Source organism: Medicago truncatula, chromosome 4, assembly GCF_003473485.1.
Source record: "Medicago truncatula cultivar Jemalong A17 chromosome 4, MtrunA17r5.0-ANR, whole genome shotgun sequence".
NCBI classification, from domain to species: Eukaryota; Viridiplantae; Streptophyta; class Magnoliopsida; order Fabales; family Fabaceae; genus Medicago; species Medicago truncatula.
The window spans coordinates 55,502,837-55,524,646 of NC_053045.1; the positions used below are offsets into that span (position 1 = coordinate 55,502,837).

Sequence of the window (21,810 nt, forward strand, 5' to 3'; positions counted from 1 at the left end):
TATTTTCGTATGGTTTTGTAAAAGGAAGAGGATAAATGGATTGGTTGTGGGGCCTTTGATGAAGATCTAACGGTGAAGAGGTGAGTGAGGGAAATATATGACCGTTGATGAATGTCGATCGGTCAAATATTACCGTTGGAGTTGGTGTACATATAAATTATCATGAAACTGATGCTTATCAGTTATCACGTGCCACGTCTCTTTTATTGTCTAATATCCGTTTACACATGACCGTTACTTTTGCTATACAGACTATAGAGTTGGTTTATTTTTTCTGGGGATACAATTTCCAGGGTAGTGTTTTTTTTTTTGTCATCATAATCATTCATGGTTGCATTTGCATATTCTAGAGAAAAAAAGGGAAGTAATACCTTATACCCGAACATTTAATCATTTATCCTTACAGATTAATAAAAATGTCAAATTTACCTTTTTTATCATTTCAGTTCACCTCCACATAAATTTTTTACTGGGAAAACATTTCTGAAATTCCATTCAATACTCCGATTTCCAGAATACTTATATCAAAATTAGCAAGTAGATTGATTTGTAAACGAGAACAATTGGATAAAGAATTATAGGTTAATGGTGTTTACTCCGTGTAATATAGGCTATTTTCGAGTTTGTCTTTGACTCAGCAAAATCTATGTTGTGGCACTAACGTGTTTTTTTTCTTCATTTTTTTTGCATGCCACACGTAGAATACATTTTACATGTCATTTATGATTAAAAACTAAAGAGGTATAGAAAATTTCAAATACAAAAATCTCTTTCAAAATTTTTAAAAATCAGAAAAAATTCAAAATTACACACAACTACATTCATCTATAACATTTTGAAAACACATGCAATCTACCAATTTTATTTTATTTTTTAAAAAAACCTACACAAACTAACATTATAATTAAAAATAAGTAAAACTACTTACTTGTGATAAAATGGAGATGATTCACTTGATTTTATACCAAAATCGAATTGAAGGAATTGGAGAAGTTTTGGAAAAGTTGTTGAAACTGAAATGAAAACTGATGCTTTTGGTTTTGCATATGTTCAGGACGCATTGGCAGCGGTAGCGGATCTTGACTTAATTTGTTGGGGGTACCAAATTTCTATGTAATATATATTAAATGGTTTCAAGAAAAAGCAGCGCCTAATGATATAAGTAGTTTGAATGTAGCATGAGAATGTGGGTTCAATACCAAAAATAAGTGTTATAATTTAAGTTCATGTAAAAAAGAGATGCATTAACATTTTAGGTGTGTTTTCTTTTACTCAAACAAAACTACGCCATCTCATTCAATATAATAGATTCAATAGAAGATGAGCTAAAATAAAAAAAGGAAGGAACTAGCATATATCAGTAATCTTGCTAAGTAATGATCGATAAAGTTATCCAAAAATTTTAGCTCAACTGATAAAATGTCGGAATTGTTAGGCCGGATGTCATGACCAGGGTTCGAACCCCGGTAAAAGTTTATAATGGCTCTGCCATTTCGTGTATCTATAAAAAAAAAAATGATCGACAAAGTTTATTTTTTTTCCCTCAAAAATAAAAGTTTTTTTTTTTTGAACAACCGACAAAATTAATTTGCTATCGAATTAAACTTATCCTAAAGTTTGAAAAATGTCTAAAATAAATTCTTAAAGTGTCCTAAATAGCACCATATTCGTTTTAATATGCGGATCCGTGTAAAACAGGCTTACAATCTAATTCTATGTTTTCCTTAAAAAAAAATAAAAATCTAATTCTATATTCTATGTTTTCCTTAAAAAAAAAAAAAATCTAATTCTATGTTTGCATAAAAAAAAAAAAAAATCCAATTACATGTACACTTTATTCAAATTCAACTCACCAAGCCATTAAGTGTCTGTTTGGTTTTAGGTTGAGAGGCTTCAAACACACGTCCATATAGCTAAACACAGTTCCATAAGCTTGTAAAGATGTTTGGCTATCAATTGTTAAACGTGATTCAAATTATTGGAATTAATTTTAGTTGAAACGCCATTTCATAGCGCTTATGCGTTTGAGAGAAATCGATTCTCTGAAAATATCAACATGCTTTATAAGTATTGTCCTTCTAAATAGTTATATAAAATAGAAATAAAATCCAATTTCATATACATATCAATACCCTTTTTGATAATTATACATCTAAAATCAATTTTGATTCAAACTATTTAAACATAAATCAATTCACATTTAACTCATTTTTAATCAAAAACAATTTTGTAAATATCAATTCTTTTATGATCAATTTTTTCCACCATATTAAATTGCTTCCATTAGTCTCTAATTTTGTGCTTCTTGCGACAGGGGAGTCCCTTGAAACGCCATTATTTGTGCTGAGATAAATTAACCTTGATGATTACGAATGCACATGCATGTGCCAAAAGCATTTTGTTCCTCAAACACATTTGCGTCCATGTTGCACTTAAATGCTTACTTGCGGCTTACTCCAACATTATGTTGTTGCGGATTGCTCTCCCTGGGGCTCCTATTAAGAGCTAACAACCATGCATGAAGCATCTCTTGGGTTAGACAAAGGGATATAAGAAGATATTAAATAAAAAAAGAAAATTTATATTTTAAAATTAAGTTAGCATAGCAATATAAGTATAATAAGAGTTTAGTTTTTATCCACATTTAGTATAAACAATAACATCTTTATAATCAATCGCATTTTAACGGTAGATAATTGTTGAGATATTTTATAAGCTGATTGGGTTAATTGTGTAAATTGATTCTATAATATACGCAGTGTCTCAAAAATGACGCCGTAAAATTAAAAACACATTTTAATTTTGTGATTTGATATTCTTCTTATTTTTATCTTATAATATACTCGTAGTTTAAAAAAGTGACAGAGGTTGAATTTTTTCATGATTTTTTTTTTCAGGCATGTTTAAGACGTTAAAATATGATTTTACAAAAAAATAGATATTTTAGTATGTAATTGTTTTTATAATATAATTGTGAATTTATAAAAGAGGCAGTTGGAAAAAATTAAATGGAAAAATGTTTAAAAAGTCAAGTCAGCATGCAATAACATCAATTTAACAAAGCCAAATCCAAGTCAACGTACGCCCTATCAATTTTGCATAGTGAGATGCACAAAGGGCCAAAATCAAACAATATCAAAATAACATATTGGTGTTTTCTAGGTATCATCTTTTTTTGGTGGTGTTTTCTAGGTATCATCTAGTTGCACCTTAATACCGTATATAATAAAAAGAGGATACTTAAATATTACTGCCTCCTTCCCATAATAAATTAATTATTTGTAAAAAAATATCGTCCCAAAAAATTGATTCATTTCACTTTTCAATACAATATTAATTACTTCATCCATCCCATTATAACTGAGTTTTTTGTTCATTTCACACATATATATTAAGAAAAAGTGAATAAGTAAAAATAGTTTTGAGTGTCTTATCACTTATTGGTGTGTTCCTCCTTATCATAAATGCAAAGTAGAATATACTCCATCCGTTTCAAAATACATGTCCAAGTCAACTACTTCACACATGCCAATGTATAATTTTGACCGTTAATATCTTTAATTATCTAAAGTAAAAAATTATAAAAATTTAATATTTTGAAAATATATGTCGAGACAAATCAAACAACATCTTACATGCTAATATTTGTATTTATACATTAGTTAAAAAATATGGTCAAAGTAAGTCAAGTGAATAGTGCACATTCCAAAAAGTGGACATGTATTTTGAAACGGAGGGAGTATATTCTACTTTGCATTTATGATAAGGAGTTATATTTGGAGTTATATTTGGAAAAAAGAAATTAATGTTGTATTGAAAGTGAAATGAGTCAATTTTTTGGGACAATATTTTTTTTTGCAAATGACTCACTTATTATGGGACGGAGGGAGTAGAAATTTAAAAAGATGGCCTGATTTATTTATGCATTAAGATTTTTTTTTTGTTGAAGAAGCTAAATTAGCCCACCTAAATTGACACTAGAGAGAATTGAACCTGAGACCTCAAGAAGAAGCGCACTCTCAGATCCCTAGCCAAACCACTGCTTAAACCCAGGTGGGTTTAATTTATGCATTAAGATTTAAATATGATTTTTATATTGAATGCACGCATGTTTTAAATATCATTCTTATAAAAATAATAATGATAGAAAATATCATTTTTTTAGTCAAAAAAATATTAATTATTATTTTATGAGGGGAAAAATATTAATTATTATTATAATTATTTCAATAAATATCAGTCAAATATTCCCTAAAAAAAATATCAATTAAATAAGATATTAATCAATTGACTTGTTTATTATATTTTAATTTATTGGATTAACTATCCTTGTCATTATAAATAGCCTATTGTAAGGTGTTACTTGGCAAGCTATCAAAAAATAATGGCAACCCGTATGACTCTTCTTATGTTTACCTTTGCAATTATGTGCATTGCTTTGGTTGTAATTTGCAAGTAACAATCTAGTTCCACAATGAAATATTTGTTATGTTTTCAATAAAATGATTTGCATTTGTAGAATATGATAGTTATGTTTTAAATGAATATGTTTTTATTGTAATCTTTAAGTCTTTATTTTTCAACTTCCTTATTCATTTTAATCTTTAAGTTGTAGGATTTTATGGAAAAATATATAATATCTTTGAAATATGAAATATTTGTTATGAATATTAGATGATGTGTCTAACAATGTTTAATTTTCTGTAAAGAAGGTGCTTTTAATGATGATGAAGCTCATTGCGATATTATTGAACATTGTAATTCAAACAACTGCATCGAATATTGCAAGTCAATGTTCTTTGGGTTTGGAAAGTGTTATCGAAACGGATACTATTGTTGCTATTGATATGTTTGACGATTGCAAGTTTTCAATATCCTTGTAATGGATTAACGATTATGAAAACTTGTAATCGTCAAACATATCAATAGCAACAATCGGTGGATTAACGATTATTCTTATACTTACCTTGTTTGTCCTTTTTGAAGGGATTTCAAGAGGGGTTTTTCAAAATTTTAATCCTCTTTGCGGAAGAAATCTCATTGAAACGGATCTTGATTAAATCATTAATCACACATCTAACACATATTTAAGCAATTTAAGAATTCATGTGTTTACCTTTTGAAGAGCAGAACCTTTGTAGCATAATTGTTTCTGATCACGAGCAAAGCAACATAGCGATGCCTCTACTTAGTCCACACGAACAGAACTTCTCCGATGACCGGTGCTAGCCAATTCCAACGGAGATTCAGTGAGAAAAAGGTTTAGAGAGTGGCGGCTAGGGTTTCACGCCTTTTGTGAATTAGGTTAAGCACTCAACAAAAGTCAGTAATGTTTCAGCACAATGGTTCTATTTATCAAATCACTTGTGTGGTGAGCAAGCCAAGCACTTAAGTACACCGTACCTTACAGTGCACCATATTTCACTTAAACACACTGTACCTTACGGTGGACCGCGTTTTCTCTATTTTTTGTAAATTAAATAATAAAGTTATATTTAATTATTTAATTACGAATAGGCTTTACTTATTTATTTCTCTCATCTATCTGTCATTTGTGTGTGACCCTATAGGTTACCGTAACGTTGACAATAATATTAAATCACATTGTTTAAATTTCGATGTACTACAATAATATTAAATCACATTGTTTAAATTTCAATGTGCTACAGTTGATTTTAATTATAAAAATATTTTATTGAAATGTGTGTATTACATTTAATCTTTAACCTTTTAATGAATTGAATGTACAAAATTTTAGAGAATATTTCTTCTTTTGGATTTCTTAACATGTGCCCTAAGGGCACAAGTTAACACTACCCTTAAAAAATTTAAAAAGTTACATAACATTATTTATTTGTTTATTTTATTTGAGAATGTAAAAGTGAAAGATGAGATATTTGTGAGTTAACTTACTAGTGAAAACTCTAGTTGAAGGGAAAATTGAGACACCATCACAAATATGAGAGGGATATATATGGATCCAGTAAAGGACTTGCAATAAGTTTCTTAAAATTCAACAAAACTAGTTTGATTCTGAGATAAAACATGAAGCTTTTCTAATATTATGAAACAAAGAAACAATTTGAAGAAAAATGAAAATTAAAAAGAAGAGGTAAGAATTTCGTTTGGTTGAGAAAGGAATCATCAAGATGCACCATATTATCACACAGACAAATCATAAATCTAAGGAGTGAAAATAGTCATACACCAGCGAGACGTGAGTCTGTTAAACAAGTGAAATCTCAATTAGTTAATTCCTTAGCATACCTTTTATTATTATTATTATTATTATTATTATTATTATTAATCAGCAGCTACGTATATACTTAGATTAAAGGGAAAATGGACCAAACTTCCCATGGAATAGGAAGGTCATCACCTGTCAAAATAAAATGACTCTGTTGCCAACTTTGTTTTTATTTTATACTGTATGTAACTGTAAATATAAATAAGAACAATTCTTGCCTGTAATTAAGTATTATGCAAAATAAATGGTTTAGAAATAACATATTGTTTTTCTTTTTGGTGAAGAAATGCAGTTTTCAGCACAATTTATTTGTAAGATACATATTGGATCAAGTGACAGATCATTGCTAACAAAATCACAGGAATTAAATACAGTCAACAAAAAGAAAATTCAGGTGTGATAATATCAAGAGTTTTGCTAACCAATGCCCAGGGGCATTGCCTAAAGAATTGTTATATGAAAAACTTCATAACTTTGATTTATTAATCAGTAGCATTAGGGCATTGATCAGCACTTTCTTAAAGTCACTTACACCTTTATTAATAAGAAAATACCTGTAGAATATAAGTTAGGATCATCAAGAATTGAAGCAAGCAAACAATATTTTCACATGGCTACTAAAATAAATACTCATGAATATGCCGCAACCAAATACACTACAAAGTGATATAGTACAGAATATAAAAAAATTTAGAAGGGAGGTAGAGCAAAACTTAAGTATTTAAAGGTATAAGTCCGTAATTCTACGGTGAACATAGTAGCAATACATGCAGACTGTTCTGTTTTATTTATTCATAAAAAACAATCCTTAAATTCTCTTATTTCCGCTATTGAGGCAACATGTGCTGGCCGGAGCTGGAATAGCGGCCGCTATTTCCCTAATAGGGAAACTAGGACAGTGTCGAAGTTCTCATAGAAGACTCATCAAAATATGTTATGCTATATCGCTTTATTGCTTCTATTTAATAACATTGTTATATTATAAAATAACAATTATAACCTCTACCTGTTAGATACAAAAATAAAAATAAAAAAATAGGCCATAAGATTACAATTGCATGGAAGAAGCTGAGAATCAAGAAGTACTTTTTGATTGTTAATGATAAATGTGTCTTGACTCTTGAGTACTGGAGACTTTTAGTATCAAATACCAATTATGTGTGTATTACAGATTATAAAAAATTCGACATTGCATTTATCTTTGGTGTCATGGTAATTCTGCTATCTGCTTAGCAGCTGTGTCATATTTTGGAGCAGCTGCTTCGAACCACATTCTGCCATGAACTATTCTGGTGTGTGCATAAATACATGCAATCAAATATCAACAAAACATAGATACGGATGCAGAAAATTTGAAATGTGCCATAGAATTTGAAGTATTGTGCCGTATACCCATGTCTTGACACAAACTTTAATTATGTGCCGTATGAAATAATGGCTCGGTTTTTTGTCTCCAAGCTATGCATACATGGTTCATTAGTAAATTACCAGTATGCATTAAAAGCACGAAAAAGAAGAAAAATAATACACAAAATTGTAATCTTTTTCAACTAATAACCATAAACTGCTACACTGAACTATAAGATATTAATCTCTCCCAGTTAGATATGCATTTAATTACTGAGAATCCCTTTATGACAAAACGATCAATTTCAATATGACAATAGCAAACAGTGTCACACTAGTCTAGGCCATGTCGATGTCTGATTATGAAACATGTAATTTTCTTTGGGTGAGACTGGAAATAATCCCTGTTTGGGAATTGGCTTGGCCCAGGACACAAACTCCCACTTGTTTCAAGCTGTAAACTACACGTAAAGTCCAACCAAATGGAATTCAATGTGAAAAATGAGTCACACAGATTATGGTTGAAACATGTTACTTTTATTCTGACATGAAACATGCAATTCCGATCAATAAACTCATTCTATGCAAACAGAGGCAAAACCATATTTTCTTTTCCTTTTTGGTGGTTTGTGTGTGGCATTGTCAAAAGATATATATATATAAATAAAATAAGGGGTGAAGAGAGAACCTCAGATTCTTTTTGGCGCTGCTTATTCTGAGCTGACACTTCTCAATCCTCTAATATCTTCCCTTTCAAATCAGAAATCTCCATTTGCAGCTTAGCTTTTTCTGTTTTCCCAAGCTAGAAGTTTCTTCAAATATTTTTTCTCCTTCTTTGCGACTTCCAAGCAAGCTGTCACCGACTCTGATGCACTTAATTTGGAGGCCTCCATCTCTGCTCTGATTTCAGCATTCTCAGTCTCTAATCTTCTCACAGCTCCATTTGCACGGTCCACTTGACCACTAGCCTTTCTCAAAGCATTCTCCATCTCCGAGAGTCTCTTCATAGTTGTGTCCTCAAGTGCCTGTTTCCCTTTCTTCAATTTCTGGTCTCCTCTCTATCCATCCATAATGTTTTGAGCTCAGTCAAATCACTGCTTAGCTTCTTTGCGGCCTGCAATGCTTTCTGATATGCCCACCCATTCTTTCCGCTGCTTGGCCTGTTTTTCCAAATCCTTTATCTGATGAAATATACTCACTATCACCTCATCCTTCTGATCCTCAGCCACAAACTCCAAATTTTCATCAAGATTCAAGTCACGAAATTTACTCAGCTCCGAGTTCACAGCCCCTTGGTTATCAACAACCCGAGAGTGTCCACACAGATCTACCGTGGTTTCAGCCCCAGATACAACCGGAGAATCCAAATTCGACACAGCACTACGACCAGGTACGTTGGCCTTCCCCTTCTCCTGCAATTGCTTGGTGTTTGCTCTAAGACCAGCAGCAAACATGGCAACATTTCTCTTTAACAAGCACTTCATTGGCGGAGAAAGATCAAACCTCTTCGGGAATTCAATCTCCCTCTGCAAAACCGGAGCACAAGACAATATCCCATTCGCATTCGTGATGTAATCCCCATTTCCAAATCCTCACCCCCTCATGATACTTACAGGATGGAAAAGACCTATGAGCAACCGGTTTAGAACAAGCCTTACCACCACCAGATTCAACAACAGCAGCTCCCCGGCACAGGAATCTCTATAGTACTAGCTTTCCCAACATGAAGATCACTCATTGGCAAACACCACATTGCATCACTTTACTCAAATTCGGCCTAACCTGTTGCAACAAACACACCATCCCAGCCAAAGAATACTCCTCCAAATACTTCAAATCAGCGAAAACCGGTTCAAGCTCATCCATATTCTCACCCTTTTTTTTTTTGTGGTGAATTCAATTATGTTTGAATAACAACAGGAAAATACTCAGTCCTAAAAAAAACAACAGGAAAATGCTCCAGTTTTATTTTTTTCCAACGACGAAGAGCCTCCAAGTTTCTAGATAATGCTATTTTAGTAAGAAAAAGGAACTGCCATTCAAACTTTCGGTAACTATAAGCAGTTAACATGATTATGATATTATACCCCTAAAAGAAACAATTATGATATGATATGATACACGTTCTGTAAAATTGACATAAACTTAAGAGTTCAAATTTAAGAGGCATTGGATAAATGCTTGCTTACAATATGATTATGACTTATTGAATTATTCTTTTATGTTTCTTCTTCTAAAGCTTGAAAAGCAAGAAAAGGGATACCATAATTAGTCCCACATCGATTGAAAAATGTTAGACGACGGTATTTATAATATTTGAAGTGTCTTATATACATTGATTGGTGTTGGTTAACAGACAAAATAGTGATGAATATCATCAACTTTGCACTGTTTTCTAATATTCTTTTTGTTATGGAAAATGATTAAATGCACGACACAACTGCCGTGTGAGTCCCGCGACTGACCTGGCATCTTGATGGGGCCACTCTCTTAAATTCTATTTCATACAAATGTCCAATTTGACCTTAGATCTTTTTGGCTGCAACTATGTGAATCGGTGCAAAGGCAAGGGGAGTAAATCAATCCTGTAACTGCTTGTTTACTTTTTTTTATATAAAAATCAAGTGTGATTTGATGATTTCAATCTTATAATGAAATGAAACTTGCTGCAAAGTTCATATATGAATGAGGTTATGGAGTAGTGGTTGCATGACGTCTCTCTGTTCGTTAGATTTGAAGACAAACAACTGCAGCAATGAAAACAAGGAATAAAGCAAGATCGGTGGAAGTAACGGCAGGGATGAGTTGCAAGATGTCGATTAGAATCTACAAAGTTCATACAAAATATGTGATCATGACAGCAAATGTGTTATTTTCTCTTCTGCACTGATTTAATAAAAAATAAATAAATGACCAATAGAAATTGAGAGTGCACGTGAGGGAGGTGACGTCGTGCGTTTCGTCGCTGCTATATGTCGCACCATATAGCAGTTCTCTTTTGTTATATTTTTATTTTTATTTTGTTAAATAGAGAAAGTAACTAAATCTATACTTTTTGTCAAAAAAAAAAAAACTAAATCTATACTACATATAAAAGTAATACATGATTTTGAGATGACTTTTCACTTTTAATTATATCTTTAAACAAAATTTCTTATAAAAATGTTATATTGTTGGTGTCATTCAAAAATATAAGAAATTATATTATATTTACCTTATTATTGGTGTCACCGAAAAAAATAAGTATATTTCGTCACAATACAAAAGTGAAAATATTTATACCTATCTTTTAACCAAAATAAAAAATTCATAAAAACTATTATTGGTAATTTATACAAATTAGAGCAATAAAATGTATGAATGCTAGTACACTGAAAAAAAAATATCCAAACATAAAAGGTTTGAGTACTCAATGGTGTATAAATTCGAGTGGGATGTCTTCGCATAATGGAGTGAAAATTGCAGGAAAGTGTGTGGCAACGCAACACAAATAAAAGACCTATAGTTTCGACTGATTCTTGGAACTTCCTGCTATGAATTCCTGCATTTTCTTGAATTGCTCCTTCGTCATTCCATTATAATAGGCATGACCCCTCTCCTAAATTTCGTACGCAATAAAAATTACATAAAAATAGTTTGAACCCAATATCTGTTTTTTCAAATTCACGGTATATGAACCAAGACTTATTTAAGAGGAGCCAAATTTCATGAATCAAACTCCTCCTAGCTTGACAGTTTGTCTCAAAACATATCATTCACTATGTATGTATCCCATCTGCAAAGACAAAAAAAAACTTCTATATTCCAAACAGGTTCAAAGTTTGACACAACAAGTTCCACACTTCAAAAAGGTGCATTGTAATAGCCTCCAGGTTGTCCAATCCCACCATATTGTGGCATTCCATAACTCATCATAGGTTGTGATCCAGCTCCAACCCTTGTTAAACCCAGTTGACCTTGCATCCCATCTCTCCCATATTGCTGCCATAATTGTTGTTCCTGAACTAGCAAGTGCTGCTTCCTCTCCATTTCTGCTATTTGCACATATGAAGGTGGCGGCACAGACAGTGATGCTGCAAATGGATCTTGTGTTCCTACAGCTTGCATTGTTCCATCTGGAGCCGGTAAAGCAAGAATCGGTATCGCACTCTTACCAACTCCTGGTAATGCCACACTACTAGCACTCCCACCACTCACCTCAGTTGTGCTCACATGTTGTCTCACAGCACCTTGATCATACATCCCATTTAGTATAAGTGAATCAAAGCCACCTCCCAAATCAGCTTTCTGTTTCGACAGATTACTGCTAGTTTCCACCAATGCTAATTCCCAGTCAGCTTTCCCTATTTCAGCCGCTGGTGTCTCCCACGCTGAAGTCACTTTGGATGAACCAAATTCTTCCCACAAACCTTCTGTCTTGACGGTCGAAGCTCCAGAAAACAATGCCAATGCAAATTTATTGCCTTGTTCATCAGCTGAAACACCATCTTCTCTAAGGTTCACTAATTCACCTGTCTCTTGTTGAACACGAGGAGTTTCTTTAGGCTGCAGAGCCACAGGAGGTTGTTGCGGTCGAGGTGTTAAATTCTTCACCTCAGGCGCTGGAAGAGCCTTCACCTCATTGGCATATGCTTCTGGCTCTTGTTCTTTCAAAGTTATTACCTTAACCTCCAACTTCTTCTCAGGACTCTTTGTTCTATCACTCATTTCCTTCAAGAAACCCTCAAGTGTCCCTAAAAGACTGTCAGTGATTTTCTGCACTTCAGGGTACTCAGAGGACCTAGCAATACCCGTATCCTTACACCAACCATAGAAACCTGCCAATTCATCCATCATTTTGGAAGCACTAACATAAAACTCAAAGGCTTGTACACAATGTGCATACTCCATTTCCATAAACCTATCCATCAACACCCCCAACACATCACAAATTTCAACATATAGCTTAAAACTATCCCTCACAATCTGGTAAATCGCAACCAACACTAACCTATTATTCTTAGCAGCACCATGTGGTTTACAACCTAATACACTGTCGAGAATTTGAAGCAAATGCTTCAACCTATCCAAAACCCTCTCAGCTTTCATTTCCCTCACAGGGGTAACATCACTCTTCTCCTCATTCCTCTTCACAGAACCAAATTCACCATCCCCAGAATCAACAACACCTTTCAATTTCTTATTATAAACCAAAAATTCAACCTTTTGATCAAGATACATTGCATAAACCCTAACAAAACCAGCATGATCCCAAGAACTAGAATGAGCCTCATCTCTAAAATCACTCATATTAAAAACCCTCATTCCACTACGAGTGGCATGAACAATTTCATACTCAAATGAAGGGTGGCCATCAACCAAAAGTCTATGAACAAGCATAAGAGATTTAACAGCAACAATCCAATCACGAGTTTTTGTTAATCTCTTAGAAATTGAGATTAAACAAGCATTGACATAGCCTTTAGAATAAGATGTAAGATTAAGAATTTCTCTTACATATTTGTCATCAGCAGGAACTTCTTCATGGCTTGTTGCTTTGACAACCAAAACTTCAAGGTCAGGTGCTAAATTTCCAGCAACTTTTGCTATGCTGATGCTTGTTTGATCCTTCATTGCTCCAATTGCTTTGCGGATTGTTGATGGTGCCATTTTGGAAGAGAAAGGATCAAATCAAAGAAAGTGTTGCTGAATGTGTGTGCGTGTGTGTTATAAGTTGTAATAATGAATGAATGAGAAAAACAAAAGAGAGAAAAGTGAGGAGAAAGAGATTATGAAAAACGCGTAATGAACGGAAAATGCAATAAAGATTGAAAGATTTTTTGAACAGTGAAAAGAAAAAGAAGGAACGAACGATGCTTGCACTTGTACACATCATCATGGGACGCGCCACGCTGTTCTGTTCTGTTTAACATGACACATTGACATGCTGACGTTGTTGTTCACATGTACTAGATTTTTTATTACGGTCACATGCACTATTTTATCAAATAAAAAAGATTCATCATCATTTCATATAAATGAGGATACTTTTAAGACATTGATTAAAAGAACAAAAATAAAAATAACATATTAAAAAGTTTTGAATTTTATTTTTAATAAGTTTAAAAGTTGTAATTTTCAATACAAAACTACTATTTTTAATTTCCTTACTTGTTAACTCCTATTAAATAGTCAAAAATAAATTAATATTATATTGTAATGATTAGATTATCAATGCTTTTTTTAATAATTATGGATGTTTTTTGAATAAAAAAATATTAATATGTAAATACTTTATCCTTCATTATCGATTTTGAGTTTGATCAGTGATCTTTGACAAATGTTTATAAAAAAATATCTACTGAAAGAGATTAACTTTTTTGAACGGATCATAACTATCTCAAACAGATATTAGTCTCACAGTTGAGAGATGATACATTTGGGTTTAAAAAAAATTATTGCATTTAAATTTTTCTTTAGGCTGATCGAAATTAATTTTAATTTTAAGTGGTATTTTTTTATCAAAAATTAAAAATATTTGTTCGTTTAAATTGATAGAATATTTCGATAAAATACAAATTCACTGCAAAAAAAAAACATGGATTTACGAACAAACTCGAAAAATTCATATTAATAATATAAAACTACAAAATACATAACTCCGCAAATATGACTATGTATAGTGTTTGAAATATTTTTTTCATTTAGTCTGTAAGCCAACGACACAAGTAAGAGAAAGACAGAAATATGTGGTATTTATAAATAATTTAACATAATGACGTTTTTTATTTTGAAATAATATCAATCTTTTAAAGAAAAATTGAAATAATATCAAAGTGTGAAGCCTTTAATTTAAGAGCATTAAAATGTTTTATTATTAAATTATTTGTTTTGATAAAATATTTTTAAAATTATAAATTTCTTTTTATGATACTCATCTTTTGAGCAATTGTAATAATCAATTAATCATGCATACACTTTATTTATTTTTAAGGGGACGCATACACTTTATTTCATCACCTATCTTAGGGTACAAGAAACAAAAACAATGTGACAATAATTCAGCAAAAAAGGAAAAGAAATGTGGACAATCATCAATAGTTGTTCTCTTTCCATTAAGGGACAGACCCAGTCAGGAGTCACTCACCAATGCTCAATTTTTGCTCTAAAGGTGATTTATCCATTTTTATTTTGGGAGAATGTTAATCGATGTCTCTGCGGTATTGGTTAAGCACCAAAAGTAGTAAATTTTTATTTAAAAGTAATATAATTATTATTTGATAAAAAGTGACAGTTTATATTTCTAAAATAGAAATTCTATTTATAGATTCCTTAACCAGTGCTCTTTATTGATAAAAAAATGATTTGTGTGCATTGAGCACTCATTTTTTAGTCTCTTGGCAACCCCATTGCACAATGTCCTTTTAACGTTTTGAATGGTTTGTCACTTGTCTCACTTGGCTAAAAGTTTCGTTTAAAATATTAAAATAGAATACACCCTCTGATCATTATTATAAACAGAATTTTATTTTTTAGATTTATTCAATAAATAATATATGTGATCTATATAATAGACCACATATATCATTTATTGAATAAACCTAAAAAATGAAGGTTTGTTTATAATAAGGATTGGAGGGTGTACTAAATAAGTAACTTAAACATTGGTGTTACCGCTGCCTCACCATTTTTTCTTTTACAAGTTGAGGATGATGTGCAGGGTTAACATAGATCTGCATTGATAAAAGGATTTACTAAGATAATAACTAAATTATTATTATTTTTATTTTAAAAGCGAAAAATTATAGCTATTGTTTTAGACCTATTTGAGGTTTAATCTCTTCGGTTTCACGATCCACTTCCAAAACACACTTAAATTAAGAAATGATTCATTTCTAGCATAAGATTATGAGAATTTGTAACACTTTGGCGGACTCAATGTCCTCCAATGACTATTGAATCCGACCATCAAAGGACGTCATCCGTAATAGTTCACCTTTTACCCTCCAACGACTTCTCCTTGAGGAGGCATAAATATCTTCCCACCACAACAATACAAGATAAATCATCTATGTACTATGAAATTTCTCACTCTTTGCTCTCATACTAACTTGAATGTTAGAATGCTTGCAGGTACCACCCCATTTTAACATCAATAGAATACTGCTCAAATTTAGTTAATACTTAATATCTTCTCGATCTAGCAAGATTAATTATTCTAAGAGATCATTTAAATTAATTAAACTTAATTAGAATTTTTAATAAATTATATAAAATGATATAATTTATGTTTGTAAGTTGAAGATGGTGAGAACTTCCTTCCTTCCCGGTGTACGGTGTAGGGGTAGTTAGAACTTAGAAAGAAACCCGCCAAACCCAAACGGACTCTATATATAAAGATTTGGATTTTTACACATCTGACCCTTCCATTTTCCACATTCACAATTCAGACCCAAACTTGTTATTCCTTCTCCGATCAAAAAAGCGAGTCACGGCCATGTTCTTCCTCCGAGTCCACTCAGTTGACGCCGAGAATCCACTCGATCCCGAACTCATCTTCTCCGCTCCAACCCAATCTCAAACAAACCCTAAATTCACAGAACGCAGAGGCGTTCTTCATCTCTTTCGTAGCGCTTCACACTCCTCTCTCCCTAATTCCAATTCTCTCTCACCTCTTCTCTTCATCCTCGCTGTTCCTAATTATTTCTCGTTCGATGATTTCATTCGGTTTTGTGGTCCCCACTATCTTGATCGTCTTCATCATCTTCTCTTCATCAGGTTGGTACCGTTTCAATTCCATTTTGAAAAAGTTGTATAATAATATTCTGTTGCATGAAAACCCTAATTGTTGATTTTAATTTGGTAGGAACGATGGGATGGAAGATAGGTATAGTGTGTTGATTAGGTTTGATGATCAGCTTGCTGCTGATGCATTTCATACCTATTTCAATGGCAAGAAGTTTTCTCCTGCTGAGGTAAGTAATAATGTGTTTCCATAAATTTATACCTGCCATTTACATATATTATGGCCCTGTTTGGATAAACAACTTAGTTTGCAGCTTATAGGATAAGCGTTTATCGAATATAAGCTATTTCCCTTAAAAAAAAAAAAAAAAAAAAAAAAGTCAAACTGTTTTTTGTATAAGCTATCTTGGACATCTTATGGATAAATCATAAGTTGTTTTCACAAGTTCTCTCAATCAGTCTCACAAGTTTTTATGCCAGTATATAAGTTCAAATAAGTTAATTCAAACAGACCCTGAGTAGAAATAGGTAGTGTTGTTTAATGTGTTATTTTGTGTATGGATGTTTCTAAAATAACCTTTTGCATATAGATGTGTTCAATTCTGACTTCTTAGCTTTCATGAAAATGGTATTAATTAGGGTATATTTGTAGAAAAAAATATAATGATTTGAAATGAAACTTATATGTAGGGGCATATTTTTTTTCAAAATAGACTTGTATTTAGGACTAATATTCATGTGCATTTCCCCAATAATCAATTAATACCTTTGTCATTTTTCAAATTTATTAGTCTTCCTTATTACTTATATCTCTCTTTCGCTTTTCAAAATAATGATCAAATGTAGGCAGAGATATGCCATATTTTATTTTTGCTTTCCGTGGAGTACTCGGAATGTGAAGAAGTTGCTGGGACTCCTCCAGCTGGTTGTACAGAAATACCAACTTGTCCAGTTTGCTTGGGTGAGTTCCATTTTTTCTTCATTGTAACCCTCTCTTTGCTTGGATCTTGGTGACTTTTTTTTCGCTGTCTTCAATTTCTCTGAGGTGATTATGATTGTGTGGGTTGATGATTGTGGTGATATTTTCTTCTATTTTTATGTTTGAATGCCAGAGAGACTGGACCCTGATACAAGTGGAATATGCACAACACTTTGTGACCATTCATTTCAATGCCCTTGCGTCTCAAAGTGGACATATTTGTCTTGCCAGGTATGTAGCTTCCTCGTTCCATGAAAACCGTTTTGACATTTTATTACACTTTAATCTTTGATTGGTATAGGCAATCTATTGTCCTAACATGTTAGTTTGACCTTAATACTTAGACTCTTAGAGCATCATGGGTACTAGGTGAGTGATGATGATTCTTCATGAGAAGCTTGGTCACTCAACTTGCACAAATGGTTTAAGAGTTATATTGCCTAACTAGGATATTAGCGTGAGATTAATTTGCATTGAACATATATTGATTGATTCAAACGAGTTTGAAAGTTTCTCAGGTTGTCACAAGCTCTTCATTAACCAAAGTTTAAGAACATATTAGGATTGCATTCTATAACTTCATAATTATGAAATATTCTCTTGGGAAATTGAGAGAATATCATAATTTTGTTTGGACATATTATTATCATGTTAATGCACATTTTAAGTCCCAAAGTGAATGGTGTAAAGGTATCTGAAGTTCTTTTATAAAAATAACTTGATCTTGCATAAGCTCAAACTCTTGTATAAAGATAAAAGGTGCAACATGGGTGATGGGAAAAAATGGATCCTATCTATTTTTTCCAACCTAGGATATTAAGCTCATGAGCTTAATCTTACTTCATTGTCGAGAAACGAAAGAAGAATATCTTCTCCAAAATTTATTTAGACATACTTCACTTATTGTTCGAAGTGAGGTATTGTTAAAACCAATCGAGCCATAATGCATTGAATTTCCAATTCGAATACCTTGTCACGACTTCACTTGAAACACTAACCTTGCCTTTGCATCCCCCTCCTCGTGGTCAAGGTAACAATTTCAACACATGGCCAACTTATCATTGCACATTCCAGATATTAAAATCCATTTAGTGTATTTTCTCCCTAATTATTAATTTTAAGTTGGGATGCAAATGCAAGCATTCGTTGATCATTTTTATTTTCTAAAAAACAAGGAAGGACGGAAATTAGGTTGTCATCTCTGCAGTATGATTACATAGAGTGATTTTGTTTGAATTGTAATGCGAACATTTTTCAGTATTTAATTAGTAGTTATATTTTGTAATGTTGGATTGACTAAAATTTCATGTGCTTCGCTAACAAAAGCACGGTTTTATTGGTAATGCATGTGGAAATATTATTGAATTGATGGAGAATTCTATTGAAAAGAACTTATGATGTTTATATTGTAGGTCTGCCGATTATGTCAACAACAGGATGAGAAGCCAACTTGTTTTATTTGTGGAACATTAGATGATGTCTGGGTTTGTATGATTTGTGGATTTGTCGGATGTGGAAGGTAATATATTAGTATCAGTTCTTTAATTTTCCTTGGTAATAACTTGTGTACAAAAGTCCCTACTTTATATGCTTAACAAAACACACATTTTGTTGTCATTTATATAGGTTATTTGTTTTTGTTTTGTCAGGGAAGACTTTAATATTATGGTTCTTTTTTAATCTAGATATAAAGAAGGACATGCTATTCGGCATTGGAAAGATACTCAGCATTGCTATTCTCTTGATTTTAGAACACAACAAATTTGGGATTATGTGGGTGACAATTATGTCCATCGACTGAATCAGGACCAATCTAGAATTGATGGCAAGTCGGAGATGCATGTTCACTGTATGTCTCTAGAAGGGGAATGTGACACATGTGAATGTAGTGAAGATTTAGAAGTTAATGGGGCCTTCTTTAACAGCAAAGTTGAAGCGGTATGTTTCTCGTGGAAAAAACTTCTCTGAAATCGTAGAGTTAGGGTGTAGCTAACCTTAACAAGTTAACATTATAATGCACTTTAATTTTAAATCAACCCTAGATACATATTTACTTGCTCATTTTAGTGACAAGCTCACTTAAGTGGAGCTTATCTGTTTCGCATGTATTGATCTCTTAATTTAATTTTATGCTGTTACTAATTTGGGCAGATTAGTCTGAAACAAAAGCCTGTGCACGTGTGGTATGATTTTGTTTGCTGTGTTAACATTGGGCTTTATGCATAAGGCACTTAATACCTGTACTGTCATTTAGACATAGAGACAGGCCTATATAGTTATTCTATAAATGGGATGTGAAATGTCAAATAAGCCTTCACATGTGATGTTCAACATCGTTTCATGGCCTAATGTCACACGTTTGGTTGTTTATTGTATGATACTCGATGTATCTTGTGCTCCGATGATTTTTCTCTCCCATGCTGTCACTGATTAATTAATGGACATAAACAGATTGTGGATGAGTACAACCGTCTTCTTACATCTCAATTGGAGACTCAAAGACAAGTGAGTTAACTCTACCATCCTTGAAATTTTTCACTGTGGGGTTAAAATAATTCTGGAAACATTAAACTCAATTCAGGTTATAGAACTATAGATTGTTTATGTCATCAACTCTTCTCTAATATACCAGTTTCTTAAATGTCAGTGATGTAATTTCTAGTGTGGTTGTCAGTATAAAGTTTCTTTCACTTATGATGAAGGCTTTGGGACAATTCGCAATGGGTTGATCTTTTGATGCAGTAATATGATGACGTGTTTGTGAAATCTGATTATCTTCATACCATTTTTGTTTTAGTATTATGAATCCTTACTAATTGAGGCAAGAAGTAAAGAAGAAAGCTCCATATCTGAAGCAGTGGAGAAAGCTGCAACTTCTGGAATGCTTGATATCCAAAATGAACTAGAAAAGTGTACTGAAGAAAGAAATGTCGTTGCTGAGGTAACTTTTCTCCTATATTTCCTATTGCTTGCTTTAACTCTGCTATTTAGACACTTCATTCTGCCCTTAGGTTAATCGGAAGCTCATTAAAAATTCAGAAATGTGGCGAAAGAAGATTAAAGAAGCAGAAGAGAGGTAATGGTATTACCACTTAAGCTACCAGTTTGTTTGGAATGAGGTTATTAAGATGATAGTGAAGTTGTTTTGTTGTTTGGTTATTGCTGCACCATGTTCTCATTACATGTTTAAATCTGTGATCATTTAGGGAAGCTGCATCAATGAAGTCGATGAATGAGAAGATACTTGATTTGGAGGAACAGGTATGACAACTTCCTTCATTAATTCTTTGTATAGAAGCTTTCCATTTTTATTGTTCTCTGACGCGTTAAGTGACTGTACAAACAGATAAGAGATATCACGATTTTTCTACAAGCACAAAAAACAATTGATAAGATGTCAGACTCAAATGGAATAAAGGAGGGAACAGTCTTACCAGTGGCTCATGAGCAACCTTCTCCTGGAAACAGCAAGAAAAACAGAAAGTCTGGTCGAAAGCGGCGTTAGTTGTAACGTCACCTAGAACATGTATTCGAATCTATGGACTAGTCTAAATTTTTGGAGGGAAAACACTGATAAACTTTGCCAAGAGTTCTGTCTGATGCATATCCGAAATTATGATGGTACCTGACTTAACTGCCACAGAAAAAATTAGCCCACCTTACATTTCAACTCCCATTTCAACTTGTTTGCTTTGTGTGGGGCTGTAATCCCCGGATAGGGCCTACTTATTGATACTGCTGCTCGAAGTAATGAGAAAACGCTTTGTAAAATTGAGAACAGAAATGATAAGTAAACACAATTTTTGTGACACAAAATCGACAGCACCGTATGATTATACGTATTTTCCCTTCTTTTCTTTTTTTTCTTTTTCTTTCTTTTCCTTCTTCCTCACCCCTCTTCTGCAACTGATCAGTGCTGCATATCTCTCTCTCCCCCCCCTTTTCTCTGTCAATTCTTTGGAGGTCGCAAGAGATATGGAAAAATTGAACGGATCTCAGTCGATGTAATCGGATCTCCTGCGGTGTGAAGGAGAAGATGTCGTCGACACGGCGTAAGATCTAACCGGGTTGATGACGGTGAGGACGATGGTGGTTGTTACGACGAAGGTGAGGATGACGGTGGTGGTGAGAGGATGGCGGAAGGAGGGAGAAAGAGAGAAGGTGCACAAAGAGAAGATGAAGTGGAGGGCGTTGTTGGTGGTCGGTGATGAGGACGATGTTGGTAGTGAGAACGACGGTGGAGGAGGACGGCGGTGGGGTGGAGGATTGTGGTAGAACAGAGGGAGAAGCATACCTCGTATCAGAGAGGAAGAAGAATGATGTGTGGCATTTACAAAAATACCCCTTCTTTAAGGTTGAAAAGTCCAAATTATCCCTGATGTCTGTATTGTGTTCAAAAAAGTGTGTCCAATTATCATTGCTCTAATTGAGAATGATATTGGAAAGAAAAGTAAATGAACCTTTGCTGTGACTTTTACGGGTAGCACTTGGGTGACATAGAGTTGGGTGACAT

The 21,810-nt window shown here is 33.1% G+C and overlaps 2 protein-coding genes across 2 annotated transcripts; one reads left to right on the plus strand and one right to left on the minus strand.

The window, feature by feature from the left end:
* Positions 1–10,893: 10,893 nt before the first annotated feature.
* On the minus strand, positions 10,894–13,419 carry LOC11441232 (putative clathrin assembly protein At2g25430). The gene has a single exon (XM_003609327.4). The coding sequence runs from the start codon at positions 13,241–13,243 to the stop codon at positions 11,438–11,440; it is 1,806 nt and encodes a 601-aa protein (XP_003609375.2). The 5' UTR covers positions 13,244–13,419; the 3' UTR covers positions 10,894–11,437.
* A 2,477-nt stretch (positions 13,420–15,896) lies between these two features.
* Positions 15,897–21,113, plus strand: LOC11441671 (BRAP2 RING ZnF UBP domain-containing protein 1). The gene is made up of 11 exons (XM_003609328.4): positions 15,897–16,351; positions 16,440–16,548; positions 17,165–17,279; positions 17,431–17,528; positions 18,710–18,816; positions 18,983–19,235; positions 19,749–19,802; positions 20,095–20,238; positions 20,309–20,373; positions 20,504–20,558; positions 20,644–21,113. Exons 1-11 carry the CDS (start codon positions 16,071–16,073, stop codon positions 20,800–20,802), a joined length of 1,440 nt encoding a protein of 479 aa, XP_003609376.2. The 5' UTR covers positions 15,897–16,070; the 3' UTR covers positions 20,803–21,113.
* The last annotated feature ends 697 nt before the right edge of the window (positions 21,114–21,810 follow it).